The 19,752-nt window shown below is 40.0% G+C and overlaps 1 protein-coding gene across 3 annotated transcripts in view; it reads right to left on the bottom strand.

Annotated features, from left to right (window-relative positions):
* Positions 1-6,734: 6,734 nt before the first annotated feature.
* LOC114049743 (methionine synthase) overlaps positions 6,735-19,752 on the bottom strand; it is a 134,202-nt gene continuing 121,184 nt past the window's right edge. For all 3 annotated transcript variants that reach the window (XM_027871134.1, XM_027871133.1, XM_027871135.1), the window contains 5 exons: positions 19,107-19,303; positions 17,210-17,410; positions 13,121-13,313; positions 10,718-10,830; positions 6,735-9,274 (listed from right to left, as the gene is read on the bottom strand). In XM_027871134.1, the coding sequence (XP_027726935.1) occupies positions 9,188-9,274; positions 10,718-10,830; positions 13,121-13,313; positions 17,210-17,410; positions 19,107-19,303 (791 nt within the window). In that variant the 3' untranslated portion in view covers positions 6,735-9,187. The remainder of the gene's footprint in view (positions 9,275-10,717; positions 10,831-13,120; positions 13,314-17,209; positions 17,411-19,106; positions 19,304-19,752) is intronic.

The raw sequence follows: 19,752 nt of genomic DNA, 5'->3' as shown, positions 1-19,752 counted from the left end.
GGTTTTTTTTTGTAAGAGAGGAGTAGGCCAACGGATTCCCTCTCTTCAGAAAGAAAAGGGGAGGGGCAGCTAGGTGATGCAGTGGATAAAGCACTGGCCCTGAAGTCAGGAGGACCTGAGTTCAAATCTGACCTCAGACCAAATGCTTGACACTTACTAGTTGTGTGACCTTGGGCAAGTCACTTAACCCCAATTGCCTTAAAAAAAGGGGGGGGTAAAAGGGGTAGGTGATCTTGAATCAGTTTAGTTTGTAAAGGCTACTTTTTCACTGTCAGTTGCTTTGTTTATAAGAGAAGATTATTGAAATGTGGAATGGTATAGAGGAAAACCACATGCCTTGAAGTCAGAAGAGTCCTAAATTCAAATCCCATCTCTGAAACTAGCTCTATTACAATGGGCAAGGACTTAGCCATTGTGATCTGCTCTTGGTGGAAGGAGATCTTTCCTATATTCCCATATCTCAACTATGAATTTCATCTTTTGCCCTTACACTCCACTCCACCTTTTATCTTATTGCTTAAGTTACCAGTGACCTCTTAATTGAATCATAACCTGATTAAGAAAAACTTCAGCATTAAGGATTAGTGCACAGTACTGGGACTTTTGAGATTTACATGCTAGTCTAGACTTTGGCACTGCCAAGGCTGTTCCCTAGTGCCTCAGTTTCCACACCAGGAAAATGAATGTGATGAGGCGCTGCTCAGACATATGTGAAAAGAAATATGATAATGACGGGACATAAATAAAGTTGTTTGGGAGAAAGGATTTGTATAAGACAAGCTGGTTACAGCTACTTGCTGTATTCTTTGAGAGGGTTGTTCGCTTTTTGCCAAATTAGTGATCAAACATTTTTTTCCCCACCACCTAGTTTTCAACAAGTTAGAATTTGGATAATATAAACAAGTTGTTTCTCACTGTATTCCATCGACTTGACAGACTGGTTCATCCCACCATAACATCTAACACTCTATTACACTGACAGGTTAAATACATCTAACTGGTACTTAGGACATTTCATCACAACAGCTAAATTTCTTTCTCTCACTGAAAATACTCACACAATAAACACTACTTACTTTTTCCTACTAAGACAAAATCAGATTAAGGAAAGGAAAGCACTGAAATGAATCCAGGTAGATATAGTAAAAAAAAAATTCATTCCCTATATTTTGGTTCTCTCTTTTTCAGAATGAAAAGACTTATAATGACGAATTCTGTCCTATTTTCAGTTCAGAGTGACTTGCAGATCTCCAAGATCTTTTTTTTTTAACTTATTAGGAGGCATGAAGAATATCAACATCTTTGCAGAACAAAACGTCAGAGATCTCTTAAACCACTGTTTACATTTCACTGGCTGATTCCAGGTGGCTATAAGACCCTATGGAATGGGGGAACGAATATACTGGGGACTGTCCACTGTTTTTCCCTCTATTCCCCCTTTCCAAGTAATACGAAGGAGCCCTTGGTCAAGAAAGAGGTGGTGGGAAATAGCCCTGAACATTCTGAATAATATGACTAAGTGAATCTTATAGGGATTCATGGAGCCTGAGAGACAACGGGGATGGGAGTGGGAATTAAAACGTTTTGCTGTGGGATATGTTGCAGGCAGGAAACACACTGCTTGAATGAATGAGAGGAAAAAGATGAGCCAGTGGGTTCACCATGTTCCAAAATGGTAACCATGATAGTGAAAACACGGGAATGAGACATGGTGTGTTCCTAACAACTCTGGGTGAACTGTTATGAGTCAAGAGTGACTGTCGTGCGTTTCTGAACATGTCATATTCATCTTTGCATCAATGGCTGTGCTCTATCCCCTACCCCTTTGCCTGAAATCCTTGTCTCAGTCCCTCTATTCAAATCTACCATGTCCTTCAAGACCTCGCTCAAGTCTCACTCTACAAAGCTTTCCCTGACTATGCCAGCCCACTGGTCTTTATCTTCTCTGGTCTTCAGTATCACTTAAGAGAGCCACGGAATCTTAGAGCTGAAAGGCATCTTAAAGATTATTGAGCCAAATCTCCTCATCTTCAAATAGGTGGTTAAGTGAATACACAATAGTCCCACAGATCTTTAGTGTTAATGCCAGGACTAGAAAACTGAGGGCTCCTGATTCCCTGTCTGATGTATTATGCTATGTGGTGGTTGCTGCTGTTGAGTCATTTCAGTTGGGTCCAATTCTTCATGACCCCTTTTATGGGGCCATTGGATGGCATTTTATTTCTGCACAGCCTCCGTCCACTAAAGTATGATCACGAAGTTCCTGAGTCACATGTGACAAGTTACAGACCTTTTTATAATGTTGATTTCCTTGAAGGGAGTTCAAAGTTGTGATCTCAAACTTGTCAGCTTTTGAAAGCTAGAGGATAAAAATGGGATGAATGTTTAGGTGACAGCTGATCATTTGAAAATAGCCTTATTTTTCTAAGAAAATGAGCAAGATATTTATTTTTAATTGTTGAAATAAAGGGTGCAATTTCCCTTCAAACATGGCTTGTATCTTTTTACTAAGGTGATTTGTTCTATTAAGTTTGGATTTAGTCAAAAGGCCACACTTGAGAACCTAGAGGGCCACATGTGGCCTCAAGGCCACAGGTTCCCCACCCCTGGTATAAAAACTAAGTGCAGCCATGAATATATTTAGTGGACACTTAATGTTTGTTGAAATGAATTATTCATGTTATATTTCTGTGTCTATCTGTATTCATTATACATACTTTGAATTATGTGTACATTTGAGTATCTAGGTGGGCACAGTGAATACAGCACCAGACTTGGGGTCAGGAAGATCTGAATTCAAATTCTATTTCTTAAAAAAAAAAAAAACAAACCTCTGCATGCCTCAGTTTCCTCATCTGTAAAATGGGAATAATAGCATCTACCTCACTGGGTTGTTGTGAGGCTCAAATGAGTTAACATAAAGCCCTTTGCAAACCTTAAGGTGCTATATAAATGTTAGCTATTATTATTATACCTGTATCCACAGGAAAGAAATAAGCATTAAGTGCCTACTATGTGCTGGGCACTGTGCTAAGCATTTTACGATATTATCTTACAAATATGATTATCACATACACATACAGGTAGTCATTGAAATGTAACATAATTTAATTCAATCAAACATTAAGTAAAATGGGGGGTGAGTAGTTATGATGGATGGGTCTAATCGAAGCCAGTATCCTGTTAACACAGGTTGGGTGTTGGAATGAAATGAGGCACCATAGATCATTCAACAGTTTCAAAAAAAGAGGTTTAATTATCCATAGCATGGAAAGGCTACTCAATAAGGATATTACAGCATTTAATTTGGATAAACTAGGCCCCCTGCCTCCATATGTGAAGTGTCTATTTAGAAAGGTAAGATATGGTGGCAGTCTTGGAACATCTTCCAATTCTTGGGAGCTGGACTCCATGGGGAGTTTGGACTCTTTTATGCCCTCTGATGAAAAGGAAACCCCTCTTCATACATCCAGAGAAAGCAACAATAAGAGGGACAGTTTGAGCCTTAGCTCCTGGGCCAATCAAGTCCCAGAGACAGCTTCCTCACCTTTAAGAGAAACCAGCCTAACCCATGTGGCAGTGGGAGAGGGAATCCTGGTAGAGAGCAGTAGTCCTATCACAGCACTCTATATTCAGCCCAACATGGCAAATACTCTATCTCTACCCAGAAGAGAAAAAAAGAAATCAAATGAGAGAAATGAGCAACTTCCAATCATTGTTGTTCAGTCATTCCGTTATGTCCAACTCTTTGTGACCCCATGAATCACAGCACACAAGGCCCTTCTACCCTCCATCATCTCTCAAAGTCTGTCCAAATTCATGTTTGTTGTTTCGATAGCACTATCCATCCATCTCATCCTCTGCTGTTCCCTTTTCTTTTGCCTTCAATCTTTCCCAGCATTAGAGTTTTTTTCCAGTGACTCCTGTCTTCTCATTATGTGGCCAAAGTATTTAATCTTCAGCTTCAGTATTTGACCTTCCACTGACTAACTTGAATTAATTTCTTTAAGTATTGACTGATTTGATCTCCTTGCTCTCCAATGGACTCTGAAAAGTCTTCTCAGTACCACAACTTAAAAGCGTCGATTTTGCAGCTCTTGGCTTTTCCTCATAGTCCAACTCTCACAGCCATACACTGCTCCCGGAAAGACCATAGCTTTGACTATACGGACCTTTGTCAACAAGGTGATGTCTCTGCTTTTTAGTAAGCTGTCCAGATTTGCCATAGCTTTCCTTCTAAGGAGTATCTTTTAATTTCATGGCAGTTATCTTTGAGCCCAAGGATATCAAATCTGACACTGCTTCCATTTCTTCTCCCTTTATGTGCCAGGAAGTGGTGGGACCAGTTGCCAAGATCTTAGTTTTTTTGATGTTAAGCTTCAAGCCAGCTTTTATACTCTCTCCTTTCACCTTCATCAAGAGGCTTCTTAATTCCTCTTCACTTCCAATATATTCTGAAAAAACTCTCAATACATTCTGAAAATAAGAGATAATAGGCCACTCAAACCCTCCAGGTGTCTGTGGTGTGGGTAAAAATGCAGATCAAGGCCAGGGAACAACTTTTTAATAACTGCCATCTAGTCACAATTGCTCTGCTTTGCCACTATTACTGGCTTCTCTTGAGGTGTCAGAAACAGCACCCACACATGTGGGATATTCAAGTGTGGCATATTCAAGGAATAGTAACTTAGCCGTGATTTTTGATGACTTTCCAGCAGTGCTGCTAATGTATTCGCCTTTGTGAAACAGCAATTTGGTTGTTACATAAAGAAGGAGTATTCTGCTTATGGAGTGCATGACTCTTTGGAAAAAAAAAGAGGGGGAAGGAGAAATTCGTTTAGTGGCACTAATTCCTCTCCTTCCTGCTGGGCAAGTACAAATGACTCCAGCCCTTTACCATCTTCCCCATCCTTTGTCCCTTCTGACAAATCAGTACATTTGTGAAGGGTTTTATACACAGGTCTCTGTACAGAGCTAGAAAAAGCTAGGCCAACATACAATTAATAACAGCTAGTGTTTTTATAGCATTTTAAAGTTTGCAAAGCATTTTACATGTATGATCTAATTTGATTCTCACAACAAACCTAAGAAGTAGGTGTTATAATCTCCATTTTATAGAACAGGAAACTGAAGCAAAGTTTAAATGACTTGCCCAAAGTCATACCACTAAGTGTCTGTGGTGGGAATCAAAGTCAGGTCTTACTGACACCACGTCATGCACTCAATCTACCATTCTGTACTGGCTGGTTAAAAGAATTAAGGCAATTTAACCTGAACAAAGTAGGCAAGGTGGGTATTCTAGCTGTCTTAATGTATCTGAAGGGCTGTAATACAGAATGGGGATTGCACTTGGTCTGCCTGGCCCCAAAGACAGGGTAAAGGGGCAGAATTAAGTGCAATGAGTGAAAATTGGAAAGGAGTAGATTTTGGTTAGATATGAAGGGGAACAAATTCCTAACAATTATAGCTAAGAAATCAGGAAGCATGTAGTAAGCACTCACAATACAATGCTAAGCTCTAATGACACAAATAAGAAAAACAGTCCCTGCCTTCCGAGAGATTACACAAAAGGGAACTGAAAAGCTGGGGGAGGGGAGGAGAGAGAAGGGACTCACATGAGGGCATGGTGGTAAAGGATAGCTCTAGGGAGAACTAACCAATGGCAGAAGGGAATTACAAGGATAGAACGGTACGGACTGTCTTTGGAAGCAATGAGTTTCCTTTCACCAGAGGTCTTCGGGTAGAGATAGAATGCCTATTACTGATGCCATAGACGGGAGCCCCTTTTCTTCCGTTAGCTTGACTATACCGCCTCTTAAGTCCCATCCCACTTTGGGACTCAATGACTTCAATGGGTACCTTGTCCCACACACATCCAGAAGTCAACGAACCATTGAGATGATTTCAGCTGTAAAATGTTGGTTTTGATGACTTGTAAGGTCCCTTCTAGTACTAAGATTCTAGGATACCTGCCCTCAAGTGGGGCACACCCACACACATGTAATATGCTACCCAGGCCAGAGGCCAGGACACAATTACCTTCTCCCCTGATGAGCTCGTGTGATAGCAAGAGTCATCGAACATCTTCTGCAGTGACATTCATACCTCAGATCTGGAGTTGCATGTGGTTCACACACAACCTGGCTGTGGCTCTTAAAAACTTCTAATTTTCGTACAAAAATATCATACTACCCTTTATAGACCATTATTGTTATGGCCTCTTGTATAATAATGGTGATTGGAAATATGGCTCCAGTCAGGTCACCCTGGATTTCACTGATCTGCTTCCAACAAATTATGCTAGGACCTGTCTCTTGTCTAGTTTCCCCATAATTCTTGCACCCTTAGGGGGCAAATGAGGCTCAATGTGCAGAAACAGTCTTAAAACCATCAGAACTTGATCCTTTTTACCTGTAGCCAACAACGATCAACCACCTTCCCACACATTGCTCTCTACACCTAGCCATAATATGAACTAAGATAGCTAGCAGCTGAATGAGGACGCTCTGGAATGCAAATTTCTTCGGCAGTTGGGAGGGGGAAAAAACACCTTCAGCTTTATTTAAAATGAATTAAATAGTAGGGGGGAGGGGGAAGACTGCCAGACACCCCCCAGGGAAGGATCTGGATAGGTAGGAATCCTAATGTGGAACATCTGCCTGCAGGATGCACGCATGTCTCCAAAGTTCTTCCTTCCTGGCACCTTTTGCTTGACACACAAGAATAAAACAAAGTGGGTGTTTTCAAATTTTATTTTACATTGCAACCTCTCATATGCACACATAATTTTTTTTCTCTAGAATAAGTGACACCTGACATAGGGTTCTCTCAACAATAGATTCAAAGATATAGTTTCATCTACAAGAGGGCAGAAAAGATGGTGAATGACATTTAATGGAAAAAGGTAGACTGTTGGTAATTCCATTCCGATGTAATGTGCTTAAAAAAATTTTTTAGGAGTTATTCTTTCTCTCACGTCGGATTTTTTAAAAAAGGGAAATGCTATGGAACTCATTCAGTGCTTTGTAGCACTTATGAAGCAGAATAAAGGTAAATATATTACTTTTTTTACCATCTTAGTATTAGGTAATCCACTTTTCTTAAAATATACTGAAGAATTTTTAAAAATTTACATATGTATGTTTTTCTCTCATCTCATACATACATACACACACACACCCCTCTATGTATGTACAGGACAACAGTTGACCTAAATGCTTTGGGTTCACATAATGGTTGGCAAAGCTGGCAAAAGACAGGGCAAGCTAATTTTCCCGTAGTTATGTTCTATGATCTAGAAGTTGAAGGACCAGGGAACCTTACCTCATCAAAAGAAAACATATGTAAAGCACTTAGAACAGTTCCTGGAACATAGTAGGTACTTGACAAATACATGTTCCCTTGGCCTCTTCCCCACCTCTTCTTTGACAATGCTTTTTTTTTGGTCCAAATTTGCAATTTCATTGCTGCAGGTAATGCCCAGTGAAGAAATTCCCCCAAAGCAGATCAGCTACTCCTCTGCAACTTACAGCCTTAAGGGAATTGCCAGGGGCTGGGGGAGTGAAAGGTGCCCAAGGTAACCCAGCCAGTGTGTTTCAGAGGTAGGATTTGAAACCCAGGATTCTCTGAAGCTTAGGTCAGCTCTCTATCTACTACAAATATGTTACCTCTTGTAACCTAGAATATCGCCTCTCAAATGGGATCTCCTATGTGCCAAGTACTGTTCTAGGTGTTATGAGGGATACACTGCAGAACACACAGGGCCCCTATCCTTAAGATGCTTAAGTTTAACTGTGAAAGGAAGACTGACACTCATATTAAATGATTAAGAATCCAATAAAAACTGAACCATGTGTGTATGATAGAGATTGTGGTTATCAGAGTTCAAATAAGGGAGAATTCAATGTACATCAGAGTGGTTGAACAAGGTCTATTGAGAGTGTTAAGACTGGAGCTGGGCCTCAAAGGCTGCTTCAGATTTAAAAAGAATGGGGGAAACCCCACTACTTAGCCCCAGATCTAAAACATTTTTGAAAAAGGAAGATATTATTTATCATTCTTTTCCTAGCACAGAAATCCTGACACTTTTTGGGGGAGTCAGGGAAATGTAGGGAGTATGATAAGCAGGATGAAGCTAAAATACTTCCACTCAAATTACCTCTGAGATGACTTTATTTACCCTAAACCTGAGCTACCACAGGTCTGCCTCCACTCAAGCAGGATTCTCGCTCACTCTGATAGAAATATACTAAATTACCTTTAAAAATGAAGTCTCATGGAGGGGGAGCAGCCCACACTTTCCTCCATGCAAGATTTAACTGCCAGGTTCAATCTATTTCACCAAATATTTAACACCAGGGACATAAAGTTAAAAAACAAAAGGAACAATCCCTGCCCCTAGTGTCTCATTTCTCATAATGCCAGCTGGCCTTAAGTTCACGTCTCTCTTTTATTAATAAGGGACATTGCCTATACTTCTTCACTGGGGTATCACAACTACCCTGGGAGGTAGGTCCTGCAGATTTATTATCATCCCCATTTTGCAAGAAATTGAGGCTCAGAGAAGTGAAGGGAATTCCCTGTGGTCAACAGTACATTCTGGAGGTGGAATTCTGACCCAGGTCCTCCTGATTCCAGACTCAATTAAACTGTGACTTGATGTTTAAAAAAAAAAAAAAAAAGAAAAAGTCCAGTTAAGTAATCTGTAAAATAGTATTCTGGGTATGAGCTAAACATAAACTGAGAAGCCAACCAAGTACTACAGCTACCTACTGAAAATTACCCCTATTTATATATTACTTACTAACTCTATCTTTAGCACAATGCCCAACACATAGAGGTTCTTAATAAATACAATCAGTTAACTTCTTACTTTATCTGTAGGTAGCCTCTGACACATATGACCACAGCTAGCTATCTCTATACTGCATTCCATTTTGCCTACCTAAAAGAAACAAAAACAAAAACAAAAACAAACAAACAAAAAACAGCTCACTTTCAGTGTCACACAAATGCACATCATGGTGATGACAGAGATCTTCTGCATCATCAAATGGTTTTTCCCCGAAGTCTTCCCAAACCTTAAGTAGGCCAATGCATTAGATGCTAATCAGCTGTGGTATTTTTAAAGGCACTCGGGGGTCTGTTTTCTGAAGTAGCTTCAGATGGAAGGAAGATGACAGGACAGTTAGTCTGCATCATATCCCAAAATGGGTCCCAGCCATCTTTCAACCTCATCCACAGACATGTTTTTCCTCAAAGCATAATCTTCGATCTGCAAAAGAAGATCCGAAACAGTCTGTCAATAGTAGCAGGACCCGGTAAACCCAAGTCTCTAACGCTGGCAGAAGAACAATATGCAGATCAGGAAGATCTAATCGTTAGACATCACCTGGCACAACTCTCTCATGTTGTCCATAAGGCAACTGGGCAGAGCGCCTAAGGAACTTGCCCAAGGTCACACTGCTAATTAGTGGCAAAGAAGTCGATGCTCTTTCCATTCACATTATTATTTTTTTTTTAAGGCAATTGGGGTTAAGTGACTTGCCCAGGGTCCCACAGCTAGTAAGTGTCACATGTTTGGTCTGAAGTGAGATTTGAACTCAGGTCCTCCTGACTTCAGGGCTGGTGCTCTATCCACTGCGCCACCTAGCCGCCCCTCCATTCACATTCTTAATGGATCATAGGATCCACAGTACAGAGCTAGAAGGGTCCCAGAGGTCATCTGATTTTCTCCACTCTCCTCACTTTACAGATGAGGAAAATATGGCTCACTGAGTCTGTAACATTTTCAAGGTCGGGCAGGCACTATGCATGAAAGATGGAATTTGAACCCAGCTACTCAGACTTCAAATCCAGAATTCTTTTATGGCAATCTATTAGAATAGATAGGTACCAACAACTAGGTGAAGCAGTGGATAGAGTGCTGGGCCTCAAGTCAGGAAGACTTATCTTCCTGAGTTCAAATCCAGCCTCAAACATTATTACTAGCTGTGTGACCCTGAGTAAGTCACTTAACCCTGTTTGCCTCAATTTCCTCATCTGTAATGATCTGGAGAAGGAAGTGGCAAGAATACTCCAGTATCTTTGCGAAGAGAAAACCCCAAAAAGGGTCATGGAGAGTCAGACATGACTGAAAATGACTAAACAAAGATGTCGACAGATTTTTTTTTTGGTCTAGACCTATGATTTCATTGGCATAAAGACAAGGAGCTCCCATTAAGGAAATTAATTTTGTTGGCACAGAACCTGCCCAATGGGGATGGGTAAAACTACTCTACACTTTACATTCTTAGTTGGTTTCCTGAAGTAGGGGTTGGGGGAGGTGTGTGGCAGCACTGAGAGGTCAAGTGATTTGCCTAAGGTCACACAGCCAGTACGTGTCACAGGCAGGCTTGGCATTCAGTCTACCTGAGTTCTAGGCTGACTCTTTAACTACTACACTACACTGTCTCTCTTCTCTTAACAGTCATTAAAAGGCATTTATTTTACAGACCAAATTAGATCATTCTTTAGGCAGAAAACACTGTGTATTAATAATTATCGGAAGGAAAGAAAAGATGATTAAGGGGATCAAATTCAGATAGTAAGTGGACAAAGTTTTACTGCCCTGTCGCAAGTGAGTTTAATTTACATTTAAATTCAAATAAGTCTCACAATTTCATTTAACATTATTAGGTTTCAGAGGAAGACATTTACAACGATGAATATTGATTACCTGGTCCTTGGAAATTTTACCAACAGAAAAGTATCTGGAGTTCTGATTGGCAAAGTAGAGACCACAGACAGCTGAAGCAGGTGCCATTGCTAACGATTCCGTAAGTTCAATCCCTGGGAAGAAGAAAAAGGATAGACAATGAAAGTCTTACCTCTGGGCCTTGCTTCCTGAATAAGGGCAGAGCCATGAAAACCAGCTAGGGCTACAACTCTGTATACTCCCAACTAGCTACTAGAGGATGCTGCCACATGAATAACCAAAGGGAACCAGAATGGCTCAGAACAGCAAATCAATGCAGGACAGGTGACCTTCTTATCGAGGGGAGAGGAGGGGAAGACAGAATATGAAGGCCTTCTCCCCCACCATCATCCTGATTAACTTCTGTGGACCCCTCCCCAAGACCTAGACACAAACATGGTTTCAAATAACTCACCTTGGTCCAAAGTAACTTTAAGTTGTCCACACTAAGCCTGGACTTAGGCTTACATAGGAAACTCCTGAATAGCTTAGTGGTTTCTAAGGCACCCACTCCCCCCTCCCTTTTTTTTTGCCTGGACAATTATTTCTTTGGCATTGGGAATTCCTGAAAAAAAAAAAAAGAAAAAGAAAACTCTACTGGGGGCATGGGCAACTGTTCTACAATTTAAAAAAAATTCTTTTTCTTAACAGAACAGGCTAGGGCATTGAGAATTTAAGTGGCTCATCCAGGGGTCACATAGCCAGTTATGTGTCAAGAGGCAGGATTTGAACCCAGGTCTCCTTGACTCTGAGGGTGGCTCTCTATCCACTACGCCACCCTAGCTTAAGAGTCTAAGAATCCACATGAAAATAGCTCCCCTTCAAGCAGAAGGCTGGGAAACAATGTTTACAGCCAGTGTCTCTGATAAAGGCCTCATTTCTAAAATATACAGAGAACTGAGTCAAAATTGTAAGAATACAAGTCATCCCCCAATTGATAAATGGTCAAAAGATATGAACAGGCAGTTTTCAGATGAAGAAATTACAACTATCTATAGTCATATGAAAAAAATGCTCTAAATCACTATTGATTAAAGAAATGCAAATCAAAGCAACTCTGAGGTACATCACATCTATCAGATTGGCTAAAACATGACAAAACAGGAAAACGATAAATGTTGGAAAAGATGTGGGGCACTAATGCATTGTTGGTGGAGTTGTGAACTAATCCAACCATTCTGGAGAACAATATGGAACTATGCCCAAGACGCAATAAAACTATACATACCTTTTAACCCAGCAATACCACTTCTAGATCTGTATTCCAAAGAGATCACAAAAATGGGAAGAGGCCCTACATGTACAAAAATATTTGTAGCAGCTCTTTTTGTGGTGGCCAAGAATTGAAAATTGAGGGGATGCCCATCAGTTGGGGAATGGCTACACAAGTTGTGGTATATGAATGTAATGGAACACTATTGTGCTATAAGAAATGATAAGCAGGCAGATTTCAGAAAAACCTGGAAAGACTTATATAAACTGATGCTGAGTGAAGTGAGCAGGACCAGGAGAACACTGTACACAGTAACAGTAACTGTGCGATGACTAACTTCCATAGACTTGGCTCTTCTCAGCAATGCAAGGATCTAAGATAGGATCTAAGACAGCTCCAAAAGACTCATGATGGAAAATGCTGTCCACATCCAGAGAAAGAATTATGGAGTCTGAATGCAGATGGAAGCATACTATTTGCTCTTTTTTGTTGTTGTTTTGTTTCTTCTTTCTCGTGGTTCCTCCCATTGGTTCTAATTCTTCTTTACAACATGACTCATGTAAAAATGTTTAATATGAATGTATATGTAGAGCCCGTATCAGATTGCACGCTGTCTTGGGGAGGAGGGAGGGGAGGAAGGGGGAGAAAATTTTAAACTTGAAAGCTTTTGGAAGTTAATGTTGAAAACTAAAAACAAATAAATAAATTAAAAAAAGAGAGAAGAGAAAATAGCTCCCTTCAGGGACTCTAACTCAGGTTCAGAGATATCCTGAGAACATCCCAAATTAGGATAGGTTGTCTACATTCACATTATCAGGCCTAAGGGTGATTTGGGGGTGGGAAGGTAGAGTGAAGTGAGTTTAAAAAGCCCTAACAGAAGCTTAATACCTCTTCAAGCATTAAATTGATATTCCACTAAGGTACAGGTTTTCTGCATGCCTTGTATAACTAACTACCAAACAGATTCAGATGAAAAACAATTGAAAATATTAAAATCAGACAATGAATGTGAGTATGCATACACACACACACACACACACACAAAAACCTACATATGTGGCTTAAATGCCACTAGTTATATAAATAGCTTTTCCTTTGGCTCTCTTCAGCTGCTTTTAACATATCCAGTGCTTTCTGCTTGGAGGAAGCATATCCATTTTCTAGACTAATACCTGTGGTTTCTGCAATGTGACCAAGTCTCCACATTGTGACCTTCTCAGTATGATCAGGTTGGCTGGGATAACCAGGAGCAGGACGGATGCCCTCATACCAGATTTTCCGCAGGTCAGCAATATTTAGCTGCTCACTGTCACTGTAAGCCCACAATTCTTTGCGAACCCTTTCATGAAGTTCTTCTGCAAAAGCCTTAAATAGAAAAGTGGTCATCCTTATCCAGAGGAAGCAGCACAGGCAGTATGATATGGACTCTGAGTCAGAAGGCCTTAGTTCAAATCCCACCTCAGACACTTACTACCTCAGTGACCTTGGGTGAGTCACTAAACTTTCCTTGGCCTCAATTCCTTCATCTGTAAAATGATCCTTAGATGGCCTCTAAGGCCATCTATTTATAGATTCTGAACTAATGCAGAGCAGAAGGAAAGTATCTCAGTCCAGGAGATAGGACAGAGGAGGCTACTTGGATTTATTCCTTCACCACCTGGTCTCCTTTGTCTAATTCAGGTGTCACCTCAGAATTTGGAACCTCATCTTGAGATCACAGGATTTAAAGCTAGAAGGAACCTTGGAGATTCAACCCAAGGGAGTTCAACCCCCTAATTTTTAAGAAAATTGAGGCCAAAAAGAGTTTAAGTGACTTGCAGTTTAAGTGTTTAAGAGTTTAAGTGATCCCATAGATAGTACAGAGAAGATATGGGATTCAAATTTAAGTCTTCTGACTCCAAATAAAGTACTTTCCAGTGTACCACAACAAATAAGTCTCCATTCTACCCCCTCCCCAACCTCAGCTCACAGACCACTGTTAACTACTGGTGTCCAGCCCACAAGGACTGCTGAAATTTTCTCTACCAGCAAAGGAATCCTATTGGATGAAAAGCTCTATTCAATTCAATTCAACAAACATTCATTCAGGGATGATAGTTACACTAGTTCATTGTTGGAGGAGCTGAATCAATATAAACTATTTTGGAAAGCAATTTGGAATTAGCAAATAAAATAGCTAAAAGGTCCATATGCTTTGGCTCAGAGATTCCATTACTGGGCTTATACCCCAAGACTGACAAAAAAAAGAGCACCGAAATACACCAAAATATTTATAGTTACACTTTTTCTAACAACGAAGAGTTAGAAACAAAGTAGATAATCATTAACTGGGAAATGGATAAACAAACTATGGTGCAGGAATATAATGGAATATGACTGTGCTGTAAAAAATGTGATGAATACAGAGCAGCATGGAAAAATCTATACAAACTGAGGCAGAATGAAAAATCAGAGCCAAGAAAACCATGTATATATATATATATATATAAAATATATGACTATGGCAATGTAAATGGAAAGAACAATCACACACACAAAATCAAAAGTGAACACTGAAAAATTATAACGAACAAGCATAGCTCGAAAGGAGAGATATGAGAAGACACTCCCCTCCCATCCTTGCAGAGGAAAGAGGTCCATGGATATTGCATACTGCATGTATTTTTTCAATTTTTTCAATGCATTGATCAGTTGTACCAATTTTTTCTTCTTTCTCTTTTTTGTTTTTAAAACAATATTATTTGTTATATCGGATGGCTCTCTGGAAGAGAAAGGAAAGATACTGGGGGGAAAACATGGTGATATTAAAAAAAAAAAACAATCCAGCAATAAAAACTTACTTAAAAAAACAAATTTATTTTGTCACTGCTACATGTAAGGCACTATGCTAAGTCCTGGAGATACAAAGTCAAAAAATGAAACTGTCTTTTTCCTTAAGGAGCTTATGTTCTACTAGAATGTATTCCAGTATTACTCCTTGAGGTTAAGAAATATCTTTTAAGGAGACAGTAATATTTGACATCTTTAATTGGGAAAAAAAAAAAAAGAAAGACTAAGACCAACCTCTAACCTTAATTACATGCATAAGAAAAATCAGAATCTATAAAGCCTATGCTGGGCAGTTCTAAAATAGAATTATAAAGGGCAGTGTGTGTGCTAGAAAAAATGACTAGATATGGAGTCAAAAGACTTTATGAATTTGCATTTTGGCTGTCACTTCTTAGCTAACCTTAGACAAGTCACTTAACATCCTTTAAGGGTCTTGGTTTTCTCATCTGTAAAATGGTATTGACAGGGGTGGGCTCTATGCTCCCTTCCGGCTCCATCACTCAAATCAAGCCTAGTGTTTAATTGTTGAATTACCAGCCATCTCCCAAGCCCTAATAATGAGATTCCACCTAGGGCTTTGTCCTGGGTCTTTTCTTCTCTCTCCATAGCCTGCTTCTTGGTGATTTTTGCCACTCCCGTGGTTTAATTACCATCAAATGATTCCCAAATCTCTGTCTCCTATACTCTAGCCTCATATCATCCAATGGCCTGCTGGATGGCTCCATCTGGATAGTCCATATTCATCTCAAACGCAACATGTCTAAAACACAACACATCACCTTCCTCCCTAAACCTGCCCCTCCTCCAAACTTCCCTATTTCTACTGAGGACATCTTTCCAATCACCCAGGTTCTCAACCTGAAGTGCATTTTCTTTCTCTCCTTTTTTTGTAAATGTATACATTTTTTTCAGTTCTCAAGGATTTGATTTTTCTCCCTTCCATATGCTCCCCTACCCTTCTCCCCTGAAAATACAAAACAAAACAAAACCTTTTGTATCATATAAGCATAGTCAAACAAAACCAAGAGTCATCCTCAACTCCCTCACCCCTTGTATTCAATCAGTCGCCAGGTCCTGCTGATTTTACTTCCATACCATCACTCACATCTGTCCCTTCCTTTCTGCTTAGACAGCCATCCCCCTAGTTTGGGTCTTCATCACTTCTCAAGCTTGGATTATTGTGACATCCCCCTAATTAGCTTCCTGTCACTCTCTCTTCTCCACCAGAGTTGCTAAAATAATCTCCCTAAGCCACAAGCCTGACCACGTTACTCCCCTGCTCGAGAATCTTCAGTAGCTCCCTATTACTTCTAAGTTTAAATGCAGCCTCCTCAGACTGGTATTCAAGGCCTTCCACAATTTGACTCCAGCCTATTTTTCTGGGTTTACTTCATTTTGTTTTCCTCACACATTTTAAGTTCCAGGCAAACTGACCTGCTTGCTGTTCCCAGACAGACATCCCATCTCCCACTGTTTGTCTTTGCGCAGGCTAGTGCCCCATGTTCTGACTGCACTCCTTCCTCACCTCCACCTCTTACAACCGTTAGCATGCTTCAAGGCTTAGCTCAGGTGCCACCTCCCATAGGCAGCTTTTCCCGATTCCTTTAGTTGTTTTCTCTCTCTCCTCAAATTATCTTGTACTGATGTAACTGTGTGTCGTATAGCACCAGTAAAATATACACTCCTTGAAGAAATGGATTTTACTGTTTTTGTCTCATAGCCCCAGAGCTTTGCACACAGTAAGTGCTTAATGAATGTTTGGTGAACTAAAGAAATAGCTGCCACTTACTTACTATGTGCCAAGCATACAGAAGAATTTTATGACCCTGTAACAGTGGTGTTAAATAAAAACAGGAGTCACTACACTGTATATAAGAATTATTGCACGTTGACTTAGAAAACTACATATTAACATTATCTATATTTTATTGTATTTTTATTTATTTTGTTAAATATTACTCAGTTAATTATTAATCTTGTTCTAGCTGCAGATTGCCCACAGGCCCCCTGTTTGACGCCTCCACCCTAGACTACAGTGAGTAAAAGTGAGAGTCAGGTACCAAATTAGAGAATGAGGTAGGAGAAAGGAAGAAATCTATAAGAAGTCACTCTGGCTAAGTTGAAACTTTCTCTGAAAGTAGCCAGATTTAGATGGACAGAAAATTTTTAACCATCATTTTAAAAAGGAAGTTTTAGCAGGTGACATTTTCAATGTTCACACCTACTCACACGTTGCACTGGGGTCTGTCCTAAGGCTACTGAAGTTAAATAAAAGCTGGCAGTTCCTCCAGTTTTGTGGAGCTGCTATGTTGTCCACCTTTTTTCTATGTAGGAACAAGCAACTCATTTCATCACCAATACAGCCCCCAAAGTGCCTCTAAGAGTGAGTTTAGCCAAGAAAAGATGCTCCTAGTGCACGCCTGATTCTTTACCTCCGCCAACCGGTCTCCCAGGGCCTTAGCCATGATGCTGCTGTAGACGTCACACTGCTCCTCATAGGTCTTGCTCAGTTCATCTACTCCAAAGCAGGCCACAGCAAAGAGGCCCAAGTAGTCATGGACCCCAGATTCCAGAGGAGCTATGAAGTCAGACAGGCAACAATAGGGGTCTGGGCTGGCAGAGTCCTTTTCTGCCTTAAAATCAAAAACCGAGAAGAGAAATGCAGTTAAATGGTGATGCCATCTACAGATACATTTGGATGATTAAAAAGAAAACCACACACCTCATTTTAAAAATGGGGTCTAATATTGTTTTTATTTTAATTACAAAAAAAGGTCAAGAAAACCAATGATTATACAAATCTTTTTTCTCAATCTTCATTTCAATTATTGATGCTGTTGTTGTTCAGTGATTTTTCAGTCATTTCTGACTCTTTGTGACCCAATTTGGTTTTTTCTTGGCAAAGACACTATAGCAGTTTGCCATTTCCTTCTCCAGCTCATTTTACAGATGAAGAAACTGAGGCAAAGACAGTTAAATGACTTTCCTAGGGTCATACAGCTAGTAAGTGTCTGAGGATAGATTTGAACTCAGGAAGAGGAATATTCCTGTCTCCTGGCCCCGCACTCTATCCACTGTGCCACCCAACTGACTTTCATCGATAAGGAGACATAAAGGTCATTTTACTCGGTGTCAGAAGTCCTGAGTTTGAATACGACCTCTGCCTACAAGTCTCTTAACTCCGTGAAGGCTACACAACGATTAACAACAATGTAAATGGAAAAAACACAACCATGAAATAATTAAGAATAAATTTTGCCAAAATTATAAAGAACAAGCTTGGCCCCAAAGCAGAGAGATGAGAACACACTTGTCACCCACAAACCCCCTTGCAGTTTTTTGGGGAAAGGGGTGTGCATAGCTATAGAAGATTGAGTGTAGTGTCATATTTTTTCAGTATTCTCATAAAAAGGGAAACAATTTTCTTATTTTTTTTTTTAAAAACATTCTTTGTTATAAGAGATGGCTCCCACCAAGAGGGAGAAATATAATTTGGGTGATGTCAAAAATAGTTATCAGTAACAAAAAATATTTTCTTAAACTTTAAAAACTTCATTAACTCTGTTTCTTCATCCATAAAATGGAAATGATAACCACTTGCACCACTTAACTCATAGGGATTTTGTGAGAATTAAGTGAAATTCCTTATATAAAGCATTTTGTAAATCTTTATAAGCACTATGAGCTATTATTTTTATTGTGAGGCAACATAAGATGGTACATAAAATGCCAGAGTTGAAGTCAGAAAAAGCAGGGTCAAATCCTCTGGTATATTATTATAAGTATCCTTAGCCAGGCTGATTGTCCTACCACCCACCTCTGCCAGGAATATCTACATTTTAAAGGAGGGTCAGGGTAAAATGGTATTTGGGGAATTCTAAGCAAGATTCCGTGGTTTCCCCATTAGGGAACAGGCACAATCAATTTCACTTATAAATGTATGGTGCACATAACACGCATCTTTTGAGTAAATCACTGGTATTGTTACTCTTTGTGTATGTAAAAAGACTGATGAGAAAGCAGTGTCTGCCAGATGTCCTCTGAGCAACCACCCCTAAGAGCCTCAATTAGAGGCCTTGTTCCTGTCTGAGCCTCTGCGTTGAGTATGCTGGTCAGCCTGACATTTCTGCTGTCATTCATCACACAAACAGCCTCTATCTCAGCCCAACAAATTCATTCCCTATTTCTTTATTGATCGTTTTCCGGGTAGAACCTAGCTCTGGCATAATTTTTCAGACTTTGAGCTTGAGTTATTACATTTCATTTAATGACTTAGTCAAAGGTGAGGAGGAAGCCACCTCATAGCTCACAAATAATGGGTTTTCTTACCTGTTGTCTTAAGCCATGAAATGTAGCTATTGGCTCTGCAGATTGTGGTACGGCATCTTCTGCATACAAATGAATATCATCCTGGACACTCTGTGCTGGCCAGAATCCAACTATACCCCTGGCTTGTAGTTTCTTTTGACTAATCAGTACCTTCAACATATTATGGGCATCATCATACACTTTTCTGGCTTCTTCTCCTATCAGATAAAAACAAAAAAATTCACTTAAAAGTTCCTCATAATTTTAGCAAAATGTTTTTTTTTTAAAAATACAATACCTCCTCTCCCCATCTTCCCCCCACCCCCAAAAAACAACCACAAAACAACCTCTTACCTCTCATGCCACTTTCCCAGAGACTTCATCAGGTACTGCCATGAACATAACCTAAGGTGGCTTTCGGTGTCTCAGAGTGGAGTGCCACTACTCCCAATCCCCATAGTCTATTTCCCCAAGCTAACTCTAACTTATGTTGAAAGCCACAACTGTCTTATCTCTGACTGAATGTTTCAAGGAACCATCTTTGGCATTCTGCTCTTTGAGGCAGTGAGGTGGTACAGTGGATAGAGCACTGGGCTCGAGTCAGGGAGACTTAAGTGCAAATCCAACCTCAGACACTTATTAGCTGTGTAATCCTGGGCAAGTCACT

This window comes from Vombatus ursinus, unplaced genomic scaffold (assembly GCF_900497805.2).
Source record: "Vombatus ursinus unplaced genomic scaffold, bare-nosed wombat genome assembly UNPS02014798.1, whole genome shotgun sequence".
Taxonomy (NCBI): domain Eukaryota; kingdom Metazoa; phylum Chordata; class Mammalia; order Diprotodontia; family Vombatidae; genus Vombatus; species Vombatus ursinus.
The sequence above is the reverse complement of the archived record's forward strand: the minus strand, read 5'-3'. Positions and strand labels throughout refer to the sequence as shown.